The sequence below is a fragment of the Leptopilina boulardi genome, unplaced genomic scaffold, assembly GCF_019393585.1.
Source record: "Leptopilina boulardi isolate dan_hultmark-lab unplaced genomic scaffold, ZJU_Lbou_2.1 LbouV2_40, whole genome shotgun sequence".
In the NCBI taxonomy this organism is placed as follows: Eukaryota; Metazoa; Arthropoda; class Insecta; order Hymenoptera; family Figitidae; genus Leptopilina; species Leptopilina boulardi.
This window is the reverse complement of record NW_026137974.1, coordinates 1363016-1376339: the sequence shown is the minus strand read 5'-3', so window position 1 is coordinate 1376339 and position 13324 is coordinate 1363016. Positions and strand designations below refer to the sequence as shown.

Genomic DNA, 13324 nt, shown 5'->3' with positions numbered 1-13324 from the left:
ATCTGAAACAGTAGAAATTTTACTAATTCAATCAGTACTTTTCATTTTAACTGAAGTTTCAGTTATTTTTTGAAATTTACTAATATAATTAGTGAATATATAAGCAATAGAAAATAACTTATGTAAATTAGTAATTTGTATATAACATAACCTTTAAAATTAACTGTTAAATCAGTAGATTTTGCTGCCGCTGACATATGTTTATATTACTGATTCAATCAGTAATTTATATTTTACTAATTGAATCAGTAAATTTCTACTAATTATCAGTTGCTTAATTCTCGCTATGGCAATTAGTAGATTTCTACTGCTAATCAGTGCGAAATATGACTGATTCAGATTCAGAGAGATCATTAGTATTATTATTTTATTATTATTATTTTTATATTTTAATTATATTTTTTTATTATTACTAAACCAATAATTTACTTTATTAATAAAAATGATTCTAAAAAAAATAATTATGCAAAATAATTTATCATTTACGTTGACAACAAAAAAATGTGATAAAAAAGGGGATGGCTAGGGATTACATTAGATTTGTCATTCAAAGCTCTACTATATATATATATATATATATTTATTTAAATAACTTCAGATTGTAATCAGTTATTCAATTAATAATGTTGTATTAGTATTTTTTTCTCACTAGCCACCACTAATAATTATAATTATAATAATAGTAATAATAATAATTCTCCTTTCAATCCGAAATATAAAGTGAATATTTACGCATACATAATATCCATTTATTTTCATAGAAAACATAAAAGGTATATGTATATACATAACTAGGGAGAGTAAAAAAAAAATGGGGAGGGAAATAGGCCGAGAGAATAGTATATATGCAACAAAATAAAATGTTGCGTGAAGAAGGAAAAAAAAAAAATTTTTTTTATAAACCCCAAGGGTGTCTTTATATTCTTATATATGCATCCATTACAAACAATTTTCTAGATTCTCGATTATAGGTATACTTAGAGCAAAAGAAAGAGAGAAAAAGAAGGAGAAACATTTTTTTAGGACAGAAAAATGTCTTATTTATTTATTATAATTCACTTCTCTTTTTTTTTAACGAAAGATAATACATTTTGTTGAAACAAAAATTTAGTTATAGGGTAAGTGTAGGAATTACTGCTGATGCGCCAATTACTGCGATTTTTATAAAATTAGTAAAACTTAGTAATTGAGAACATAAAACTGTTTCAAAATGACTTTAAAACTTATTCGAAATGATATTTTATATTATATCCACTAATGATGCATATTTCGACTATTATCAAATTATTTATTCAAGTTACAATTGAACCTATCACAGTAATATTAGAGCATGCGTATATTTTTCTCATGCTGCTATTACTGTGGTCTATCCAGTTAACCTAACCTCTACATCAACACTTTTAGCGTTGCAGTAATTGGTGCACACCATTCGCAGTAATTCATGCAAACTTGCAGTAATACCAACATATGCCATTTTTAAAAAAGTTGATATATTTTTAATAATATATTTGTTATTTCTTCAAGTTTAAAGTATCATTTATTCTATTTTAATAGACACTAATAGTGATTTAACAAAAAGAATTAAATCATTATTTCATTTACACTTTTATTATTTTATCTGTAAAGTTGGTCTTGGGTTGTACATCACAGTAATTGGGACATTTACCCTATTCTTCAATTTCAATTTCTATAATTGTAAAAAAAATAAGGATTAATAAAAAAAAATTTATCTAGATAACAAAAGATCATTAACTCTCCTACAGTTATCTAGAGAATATTTTCAAGATTAAACAATTTTAATAATAATTTATATTATATAAGTGAAATAATATTTTAAAATTATAATTTAAAAATATTCCAATTTTCAGATTTTATTACCTTTTATACCTGCATATAACGCGAGCTCTATGTTTACATTTTGAAGTATACAATAAAAGGGGACCTCAAGCCAAAGGTTATAAACAATAATAATTTAAATCAGTTGCAATTCGTGTATTGACCTGTTAAGACGTGATGATCAAAGTGTAAATTTTTCAAAAATTATTTTTTTTTTAATTTTCTATTTCCGGGAGTGTTTGAAAAATTCTTTAAACCGCGATCGCTTTAAATCTTTTAGAAAAAAGTATTTTTGTTTTCTTAATTTAGTTAAAAATCACGTCGTTTCGGGAGTGTTCGAAATTTTTTAAATCGCGTGTGTGTGTGTTTCAAACGAATTTTTTATTGTTCAAAGAAAAGAAGACAATGATCCGACATCATTTGTTGTGTAAGGTTAGTGATTTTTTTTTAAATTTCATTACATGAAATTGAAATTTAAATATTTTTGAACATTATAGAATTAACCAGATTTTTAATATTAATTATTATCTAAAGTTAAATAATTTTTAGTTATTTAAGAAATCTACAATTATCTAGATAAGAAATTATCTATATAACTAATTATCCACATAGCTAATCATCTATATAACTAAGTATCTATGTAACTCATTATCTGTATAACTAATTATTTAGAAAGCTCGTTATCTATTTAACTATCTATTTATCTAGTTATCTATATAACTAACTTACTATCCAGATGACTAGTTATCTATTTAACTATCTAGATACCTCGTTATCTATTTAACTATCTATTTATCTAGTTATCTATATAACTAACTTACTATCCAGATGACTAGTTATCTATTTAACTATCTATTTATCTATTTAACTATCTAGATACCTCGTTATCTATTTAACTATCTATTTATCTAGTTATCTTTATAACTAACTTACTATCCAGATGACTAGTTATCTATTTAACTATCTAGATACCTCGTTATCTATTTAACTATCTATTTATCTAGTTATCTATTTAACTATCTAGATACCTCGTTATATAGATAACTATTTATTTATCTAACTATTTAGATAACTAGTTGTCTATATAACTATCTACGTATCTAACTATCTAGATAACTAGTTATCTATTTAACTATCTGGAAAACTAATTAATTATCTATTGACCTATCTAGATAACTAATTATCTATTGACCTATCTAGATAACTAATTATCTAGATAAGTAATTATATATCTTAATTATCTAGATAACTTTTAATCCAGATAATTATATAGTTTATTGCAGAAAATAACACAGGGATAATACATATTTAGATAAAAAAATTTACTTTTTCAGATAACGAGAAAAATATTTCAGAAATAACAATATGTATAGATAATTTTCATATTCTATTTGCATAATTTCCAGATAATAGAAGATAATAGATAATTTTTTTTTAGATACCAATAAATAGTACTGAAATAACAACAAATAGACTTTTAGATAACAAAAGAGAAATGTTCATATTCTCAAATATTAATTGTTAATTTGAAGATAAAGGATAATTTTTGAAATTACAATATAGATAACATTTATAACTGTTTAAAATTATTTCTCACATAAATTGAATTTAATTTTATTGAGATGACTCTTTCGATAATAGATAATTTTCCGATAATCTAACTCGTTATAATTATCACCATTTGGTTTTTTTTTCTTTCTTCGAACGATAATTGAGGGAAAAAAAAATTTTAAAGAAAGAAGGAATTTTCCATATAAATAGTGAAAATTGCAACAAAAAAAAAGGAGAATCGAATCTATTAGGGAATCGTGAGTAGGGATTGAATTTTTTTTTTCTTTTTTTTCAAAGACAGGATGAGTTAATTTGCTTCATGGCTGAGAGAGAGAGAGAGACGCGCGCGTTGCAAACAAGAAAGTCTTAAGAGTGCTTTAATGATTTCCCGTTCGACCTACTTAAATCCAAATGGTTTCATATATATATATATATATTTTTTTTTTCTTTTTTTCTTTTAAGCCTTCATTATAAGTAATCAACGCACGAAAATTGTTACACGTGAAAACAGGAACAAACTTTGTTTATTATACAGCCATTGTACATGATTTCATATTTTTCAGCGCTCGCGCATACTCATATTAAATCTCTTATCATTTTCTTAGAACGAAAATGCTTACTTTTGCACTTATATTCAAATACCTTCTTGTCACGCATTTTGCATATATATATATATAAAGTAAGTAAGTCTGCTTTTTAAGAAAATGAAATTGAACACAATATATAAAATACTACTATTCAAAATTACAATAAATTATATAGTACATGTGATTTTACTCGCGTAACAATTTTCTACCACGGTTGAATATTTTTTTTTTTTTTTATAGAAACTCGTGTAAAAATTTCCGAAAAGAAGATTAACCTTAAAAATTTATTATCTTTTTTGTTCTATAACTTAGTGAAAATTAAGGAATATATAAATAATACAAAAGAAAAGTAAAATTTAATTTAATTATTTAAAAATTTTAATTAAAAATGATTCTAATTTCCAAATATTTTAATTAAACTTCAATTAAAATTTTTAAATTAAATACAATTTTGAAATAAATTAAAATTCAATTTCATATTTCATTGATAATTTAATTTTTTAAATAAATTAAAATTGCATTTTATAAAATGATGTAATATAAAAGGAAAAATGTTAAAAAAAGAGTAAAAAAAATTAAATTAGAATCAATGAACGATAATTGAAAAATTTTATCCTCTTTTGTGATATATTCCAATAATTTAACGTCATTCACAATATTTCTGAAATTTTTTCGTTTATTATAATTTATTTCAAATAAGAAAATATTATCTATATAATTGTAAATTTTATTCCTCACAATTTTATATAAAAAATATATATATTTCTAAAATAACAATCACTTTTTACATCGAGTTTTTCATTTAAAAGAGAAAAAGATAAAAAGAAGGAAAAATATATATATATATAAGAAGTCAAGTTCGGAACGAGCAATTAAATTCTGTTTAATCCTAGAACATGTACCAAGATCCCATGAGGGAATATAACAGATATACTTTTTTTTATTCCTTGTTAACCCTTTTTACTAGTTCGTTATTCTCATTCGAAATTTTTAATTAATTTAACTAATTTTTTATAATGATTATAGAAAAAATAATATTAATAATAATAATAATAATAATAATAATAATAATTTACAATAATTTAAATATTTTTTAATAATTTATAATAATTTACAATAATAATTTATAATTAATATAAATTTGTTTTAAATATCCTTGTATAAAAACAATACAATAAAAATAAAAATAAACAAAAAATGTGAAAATTAATAGAGAGAATTTCATATATACACTTTAAGATATTTTTTGAAAGAAAATTATTTGAGAATCTTTGAAATATGACAAAAGTAGTAGAATATTTTCTCGTCGTTATATAGCAACTGCGCTAATTAATTAATCTCTTGTTATTTTCACATTTAAGCAGGAAGGCTGCGGGTTTATTTAACTCGTTTAAAACAAGACAGATAATGAATTATTCCATCTGAAAGTTGCTTAAGACGTTCATATAATAATAATAATTATTATTATAATTGTTATTATAATTAGTAAATTATTTTTTCATAATTATTATTATTAAAATATATAAATTTTATTTTTAAAATTAGTGTTTCTTAACAGAGATAAAAAATTTAGTAAACAAAATTAAAAATACAATTCAATTAAAATTGAATAAAAGAGAAAGAGAACAAATTTTCTTTGAATTGCAAGATTTTATTAAAATTAAATTTAAAATTTATTTTTAAATAAAAAAAATAATGTAAATTTCGAAATAACAAAAGGGGGAGATAAAAAATAATTCTCAAAAAGTTGAATTATCCTGAATCCTCTATTAAAGCTCTTTTAAAACAAAAATTAAATGAAAAAACTAAATTATTACAATTTCTGAACTTATGAAACATTTCAAATTCCATTGCTCTTTTAGTATTATATAAATATACAGGTTAGTTAGTTACACATTATACAAATCTACAATCAGAATTCATCATCAGCCATTAAACTAAAATTGACCGCATAAAGTTTCATTTCTAGTTATATAGTGATCCATACATATATATGTATATATAAATCTATGCTTTAATTAATTATACACTTCTTGATTAATTTCAAATGAAATATATTATTCACATTATTTACACAAATAACTAAAATTATTCCCCTAGACAAATAAATTAATTAATTATTTATTTAATCGACTATTCAATTAGCCACTATAATAAAATTAAACTTGACAATCACGAATATTTAAATGATTTTTTTTTTAAACTACAAAATAATTCTAAGAAATTTTTTTTTATTTGCTTATTGTAAAAAAAATAATTTTCCTCCCTTTTCTAAGAGTCAATTTTGTCATTTTTAAATTGAACCTAGAAAATCGGCTTTTTGTTGAGAAAATCGCTTATAAAGTGCATCCCCTGAAAATCCTTTTAGTCTGATTGAACACGTGCCAGCATTTTATATAGAAAGGAGAGAGAGTGAGTTGACACTTCAAACGCTGAAACGAGCAGTTTCTGACGTTTAAAGTTTAAATTTCACCTCGTTTATCAAGATTGATTTCTTTCTTTATTTTTTTTCTATTCTGATTATCTATTTTCATTTCTAGTTGGACAAACAATTTTATTTCCTTTTTTTTATTTACGAAAAGAAAAAAAAAATTTATCCTCTATTTTCATGAAAATATATTTTCTTATTATTTTTTATTGTATATAATTTATATAATTTTATATTTTATATAATTTTATTTATAATTTTATTACTATCAAAAAATACATTTTTCATAACATTTCGAAGTTGAAAACTCGAAAATTTGATTTCAAACGTTAAATTGCAGTGAAATATTGTTTGCGCATGCACTAAAGTCTCAATGTCACGGTATGAACGCACCTTGATACTACTGCGCATGCGCGAAAGTCTTAAAGTCAAGGTATGAACGTACCTTGATACTACTGCGCATGCGCGAAAGTCTCAAGGTCAAGGTATGAACGCACCTTTACACTACTGCGCTTGCGTAATAAAAAAATGTCGGTAACATGTCGGTGCAGATTTCTGCAGACTAAATAAATTGAATTTTTGTTTCTGTTGGTATAATTTTGCTAGTAATTATATAAAACTACGTATAAATTATGTAAAAATGTACATTTAATTTAATAGAAATTATAATAACTAATTTAAAAAAATAAATAAATAAAAACCCACCTGACATAAAAATGTTCATCCTCCTCGAAGACATCATCATCAATAACTGATAAATTAATAGTTTTTCTCGTTTCGCCAGGTTCAAACATAAGTGTTCCTTTAGCACTGACATAATCGGAACCAGCTTCCGCCGATCCATCCTCAGTGTAATAATCAACAGTGCATGTTTTATCAAGATCACCACCCAATCGACTAACACCCACATCAAATGTTCCAACATTTTCCATAACTGTATAGTGACCAGGTTCAAAAAATACTCTTTGACAATTAACAGCTTCAATATCAACACTTTCTGCTTCAGCTCTTTGTAATTCGGCTTTAACCTCACTCAAATCACTTTGAGCTCTTTCACTTATTTTTCTACTCAAACTACCAGCGCCAACCATTTTTCTTGTTGCTTGTACACGATAAAATGCCCTACTCTTTGGACCCTTACCCAATACCTCTTCATGTGCCATTACTTCCAAATGTTCCAAACTTAATTGTGGATTTTTCTTTCTCAATTCCCTTAATGTTTGAATATAATCCTTTCGTGTTTGTTCAAATTCCTTAGCCTCCAATGTATCAACATCACCAAATCTATCAACCATTCCATTGATACCATCATGTTGTGCTTTAATTTCAAGCTCAACTGCTGCATCTGAATCGCCAGCTTCAACTTCAACGATAACACCACGTTTATTCATACGATAACCCTTGTGAAGATATTTATAGATAAGAAGCCTTCTATCGGCAATATAGGCAGTTAGTACCGTCGCCGGAAAGAAGGCAAATGTTAATATTCCCTCCCAAACTTCAAGTACACCTGGACTAAATACAGCAAGAATCAAATATAACCAAACATAGGCAAATATACTCCATGTTGCTGTGACAAAAAATACACGTAAATGTTTAATTTTACGTGTTTCATTCGATGGTATTACAAATACACACAATGCTATAATCACAAAAAGATTATATGCCGCTGATCCAACAATTGTACCCGGACCTAAATCACCGGATTCAAAATCTTTTGCATAAATTTCAATAATTGAGAGAAGAATTTCTGGTGCACTACTACCAAGTGCCATTAATGTTAAATTTGCCACCGTCTCATTCCATACCCTAACAATTATAATTTGTGGTTCACGTCCCTGACGTCTTACCACTAATTCTTTTTCCTGCGATGTTATCACTTCAATCGCTGCCATAAATCTGTCACTTACAATTGACACTCCTATGAAGAGATACATTAGAATGAAAAAGTAGACCAAACCACGAAATATAACATCCGATAGGCTTAGATTGTCTGCTGGTTCCCATAGTGGAATCACCAGTCCCGGTGAACAACTATTCTTTTCCGACATATTGATTAGGAGATTTTTTTTTCTTTACCAGTCTTATAGGATCATTTCTTTTTTTCTAGGCCGATGTCTTTTGGGTGATTTTTTTTATTTCCTCGACTTTGCGAAGAGGAGAAGGTGATTTTTCCTTAGATTCGGTGATTTGGAAAAGAATTTTTTTTTGTTTTAGATTAAAACCTTGGGGATTTTTTGATTCCTTGGGGAAATTTGGTTTTTGCCAAGCTTGATGATTTGGTTTTGGAAATAATTTTTAGTTTTCCTTTGGATTCGGAGAAGTTTTGTCAAAACTTCCTTGTGGCTTTACGGATCCCAAAATTTCGATTTTGCCAACTTTCGGGAAGTGATTTTTTTCTTCACTGTGAACAAACCCTAATGTTGCTTCGTCTCTGTTTGGAAAATTTTTTCGATTTCTTTTTAATTTCGAAAAAGGTCTCCTAAAAAAAAACTTTCTTTAGGATTTTTTGGTTCCTCGGAGGAATTTCGGTGATTTTTTCGATTTTGCCAACTTTCGGGAAATGATTTTTCTTTAGTATAGGTAGGTTGCTGTGGCACAATTTGGATATTTTTTTTTCTACGTTTCCTTAAAATTTTGCTGCAATTTCTAAATACGTTCTTAAAGATTTTTTGGTTGAAGAAATTTTGATGTTTTTCAATTTCGCCAACTTTTGCAAAAGGTAGAATGTGATTTTTCTTCACTTTGGACAAACCCTAATGTTGCTTCGTCTCTGTTTGGAAAATTTTTTCAGTTTCTTTTTAATTTCGAAAAAGTCTTCTAAAAAACTTTGTTTAGGATTTTTTGGTTCCTCGGAGAAATTTCGGCCAACTTTCGTGAAAGGGAGAAGGTGATTTTTTTTTCCAATATTGGTAGCACTGTTGTTGCTCCGGCAAAATTTAGAAATACTTTTTTAGAATTCTTTAAAATTTTGAAAACGTCTTTAAGGATTTTTTGCTTCCTCGTAGAAATTTCAGTATTTTTCACTTCCGTCAACTTTTGCGAAGGGTGGAACGTAATTTTTTGGTTTTGATAAATTCTTTGGCTTGTCAGAAATCTAAGAATGAAAAAAAAATTTCTTATTTAGAAAATAAATTCTTATCCCTTCTAAATTGATACTTGTATTAGAAATACTAATGTCTCTCTTCTTTTTAGAGATCCTTTTTCGTAATTGTTGTTTTAGGTCATTTGTAATCACTTTTTCCCCTCTTCATTAAAACACACACACACACACACATAACACTTATAATATTTCCTCGCATCAAATATTGATGAAATTTGATCCTCTTTTCTTATTTACTTTCTTGATTAAGAAAAATTTTCATCGATATGTTTTCAAGGGGGGTGGGGTGGGGGATTGCTAGATTATTTTCTCAATTTCTTTTTTGCCCCCCAAATGTTTTCCTTTTCGATATGTTAGCAAAATTAATTTTTCTGCTTTTTTATACCCTTTTTGGGAAATATTTTTCAATCCATATCATTTCGGAAAGGTTTTCTTTTTACCACCGAAATATTTAAATTTTAAAAAGGAATCAAAAAATTAAAAAAAAAATCACTTGGTTACAATTCCGTTGATGGAAATTTCAATGTCTAGGTTAATGATAAGCCTCGATTTGTTTACACACAATACACGTTTACACACAGACACCACACACGAGACACCACTATTATGATTCCCACTCTCTTTAACGCCGAGAAAGCCACCACCCTCTCGTCCTACCGTGCGAAGTCATCGTCCTCCGAACACTTTTTATTTTTTTAAAAACCCCCGAAAAAAAAATTACCCAACCCCTAAAAAAAAAAATTAATTTCTCCTTTTTGTATAAATTTTTTTTTTTTCTTCGAAAAGAAAAACAAATTCTTTTCCTTTTTTTTTTTTATTTTACATTGATGATAAATTATTTTATTGAAATTCTACTCATGACAATTATTTAAAAATATATATTTTTTTTTTTTTGGTTATAGTGAAAGAGAATGAGTGAAAAACGAAATAGAGAGAGAATTTAGAGATGGAGAAAAAAGAGAAAGAGAGAGTGACTTCGCGTTGAACGAAACGGTTAAAACCGCGTTCGAGCGAACACTAACTGAAAAGCGACGACTTGAGCTAGCCAGTTGCGGGAATCCCCTCTCGTTTCCTCCTTTTCTTTCCGTCCCTTTTTCCTCTACTAGAGTAGTTCTATATATATATGTATATATATGAACCTCTCCCTTGTCGAGGCGATCTTTGTCTAACCGTTCCCTGCCAACCCACAAACCCACCCATGGCGCTTGCGCTTTTTGGACTATATGCCAATGTTTTCCAAAGCTTCTCTTTGCACATACATACACACGCGAAACCCCCTCACCCCTTAACAAGAGAGTATTCTCATCTTCTTCTTTTGCCAAAAAAAAAAAAAAAAAAATATTGTTTTACCCAAAACTTGGACAAGAGAGAGACATAATTATTTGAGACAAATGAATATTAGGGACTAAAATTAATTTATTTGGAAATTTTATTTGATAGAATTTTGTTGGATAGAATTTTCATTTTTTCGAATTATGATTTGGAGAGAATTTTCATTAAACGGATTTTCTATATTAGAGAATTTTTATGGGGGAAAAATTAATTTTACAAAATTTCTATTTGATGGATTTTTCATTTGTTGTAATTTTTTTTTTTTTTTTTTTTTTTTTTTTTTTTTTTTTTTTTTTTTTTTTTTTTTTTTCATTTTTTGATAGAATTCCCATTAAACCAAATTTCTATATTTAAGAATTTTTATACAATCAAAAATTTACTTAACAGAATTTTTTTATTTGTTCGAATTTTCATTTATCGGAAAATTGTAGGAATTCTTATATATTTGTTCGAATTAATTTTTGACATTATTTCCATTAGGCGATATTCAATATTAGAGAATTTTTATAATAAATCGAAAATTAAATTGACAATTTTTCTATTTTCATTTGTCTGAATTTTTATTTTTACGAATTTTAATTTAACTGAATAGTTTAAGAATTTCTAACTTTTTAAAATTTCAACTTTAAGTAAATCAAATTTATGGAAAAATTCGAATAATTGGAATTATTTTTGGAATTTCAAAACTTTTGGAATATCAAATTTTTGGAAATTCCAACTTTTACCAAATTAAATTTGTCCATTTTTAACAATTCTAACTTTAGGAATTTCCAACTACTCAAAATTCGAATTTTACGCAAATCAAACCTTTTAGAATTTTGAAATTTGAACTTTTAAAATATCAAAATTTTGAAAAATTTGAAATTTGGGAAAATTTTAATTGTTGGAAATTTGAAATTTTGGAAATTCCAATTTTTAACGATTTTAACATTTGAAAATTCGAATTTATTAAAAATCAATTGTTTTAGAAATTTGAAATTTGAACTTTTGGAATATCAAATTTTTGGAAATTCCAACTTTTACCAAATTAAATTTGTCCATTTTTAACAATTCTAACTTTAGGAATTTCCAACTTTTCAAAATTCAAATTTTACGCAAATCAATAACCTTTTAGAATTTTGAAATTTGAACTTTTGAAATATCAAAATTTTGAAAAATTTCAACTTTGGGGAAATTTTAATTTTTGGAAATTTGAAATTTTGGAAATTCCAATTTTTAACGATTTGAACATTTGAAAATTTGAATTTATTAAAAATCAATTTTTTTAGAAATATCAAAGTTTTGGAAAATTAAACTGTGGGAAATTTGAAACTCGAACTTTTGAAACATAAAAATTTTGTAAATTAAAATTTTTGATTACCAAAGTATGGAATATCAAAAGTATTTTTAAAATCAAGCTTGGAAATTTAAAATTTGAATTTTTTGAATATAAAAATTTAAAAAAATGAAAATTTCCGAAATATAAACTTTTAGTAATTTGAAATTTTGAAAATTCCAACTTATGAAAATTTTAACTTTTCGAAAATAAAATTCTATTAAAAGAAAATTTAAACAAATACAAATTTTAATGAAAATAGAAATAAATATTTAAAGAATTTCTGTAATATAGAAAATCGATATTCGAAATTTTCGAAAATCAAATTTTTGGAAGTACTATGAAAATCGAAATTTTGGAATAAAAAATTTTTGTAAATTTTAACTTTTGTTTTGACTGTTTGTCCAATTCTTTTTTAAATAGTACATTTTTTTATTAAGAAAACAATTAGTACCACAGTTTAATTGAATTTGAATGAAAATTTAAACGATTTGAGCAACTGGTGTTTGATTATCAAAAGGAATTACAAATTTTTTTTTTTTTTCCTTTTAATATTAATATATTTTTAATTATTTTTATTTTTATAGTAAATTAATTGAAATATATTTAATCACAATTTAATTTTCTTTGATTATGAAAGTTCTCTGTGAATAAAGACATATTCTGAAATTAAATATATGTAAATGTGTTTATAATGATATTTGTGATAAAGTTTCAATACAATGTAATAGAAATTATACCATCCTCATCATAATTACTATTATTTTTATTATTATTATTATTATTATTATTATTATTATACAAAATATAAGCATTTATGAGAACAAAAATCTCTTTGTTTATAATGAAATATATTTGTAATTACTTTGATAATGTACAAAAATGGATTTTTACATATTTAAATATAGCATTGACCCGGAAGGAATATACATTTATAATATATTATAAATAATAGTAATTATTATTATTTTTTTATATTTTTTTTATTAATTATTATTTTTTTATATTTTTTTTTATTAATTATTATTATTATTTACCATTATTTAATATTATTACTATTATTATAGAAAGCAAATTACAAAAAGTAAATATTAAATGGAATTTTTTAAAAAATTTTTTAAATAAAATTTAAAAATGATTTTTCTTTCGGTGATTTGAAAAGGAACAAAATA

General features: G+C 25.0%; 1 protein-coding gene across 1 annotated transcript in view; it reads right to left on the bottom strand.

Moving 5' to 3' along the window:
* LOC127289230 (sodium/calcium exchanger 3) overlaps positions 1–8453 on the bottom strand; it is a 101430-nt gene extending 92977 nt beyond the window's left edge. The window contains exon 1 of the mRNA XM_051317036.1: positions 7108–8453. Coding sequence (XP_051172993.1) covers positions 7108–8453 — 1346 coding nt within the window. The remainder of the gene's footprint in view (positions 1–7107) is intronic.
* Positions 8454–13324: the final 4871 nt, after the last annotated feature.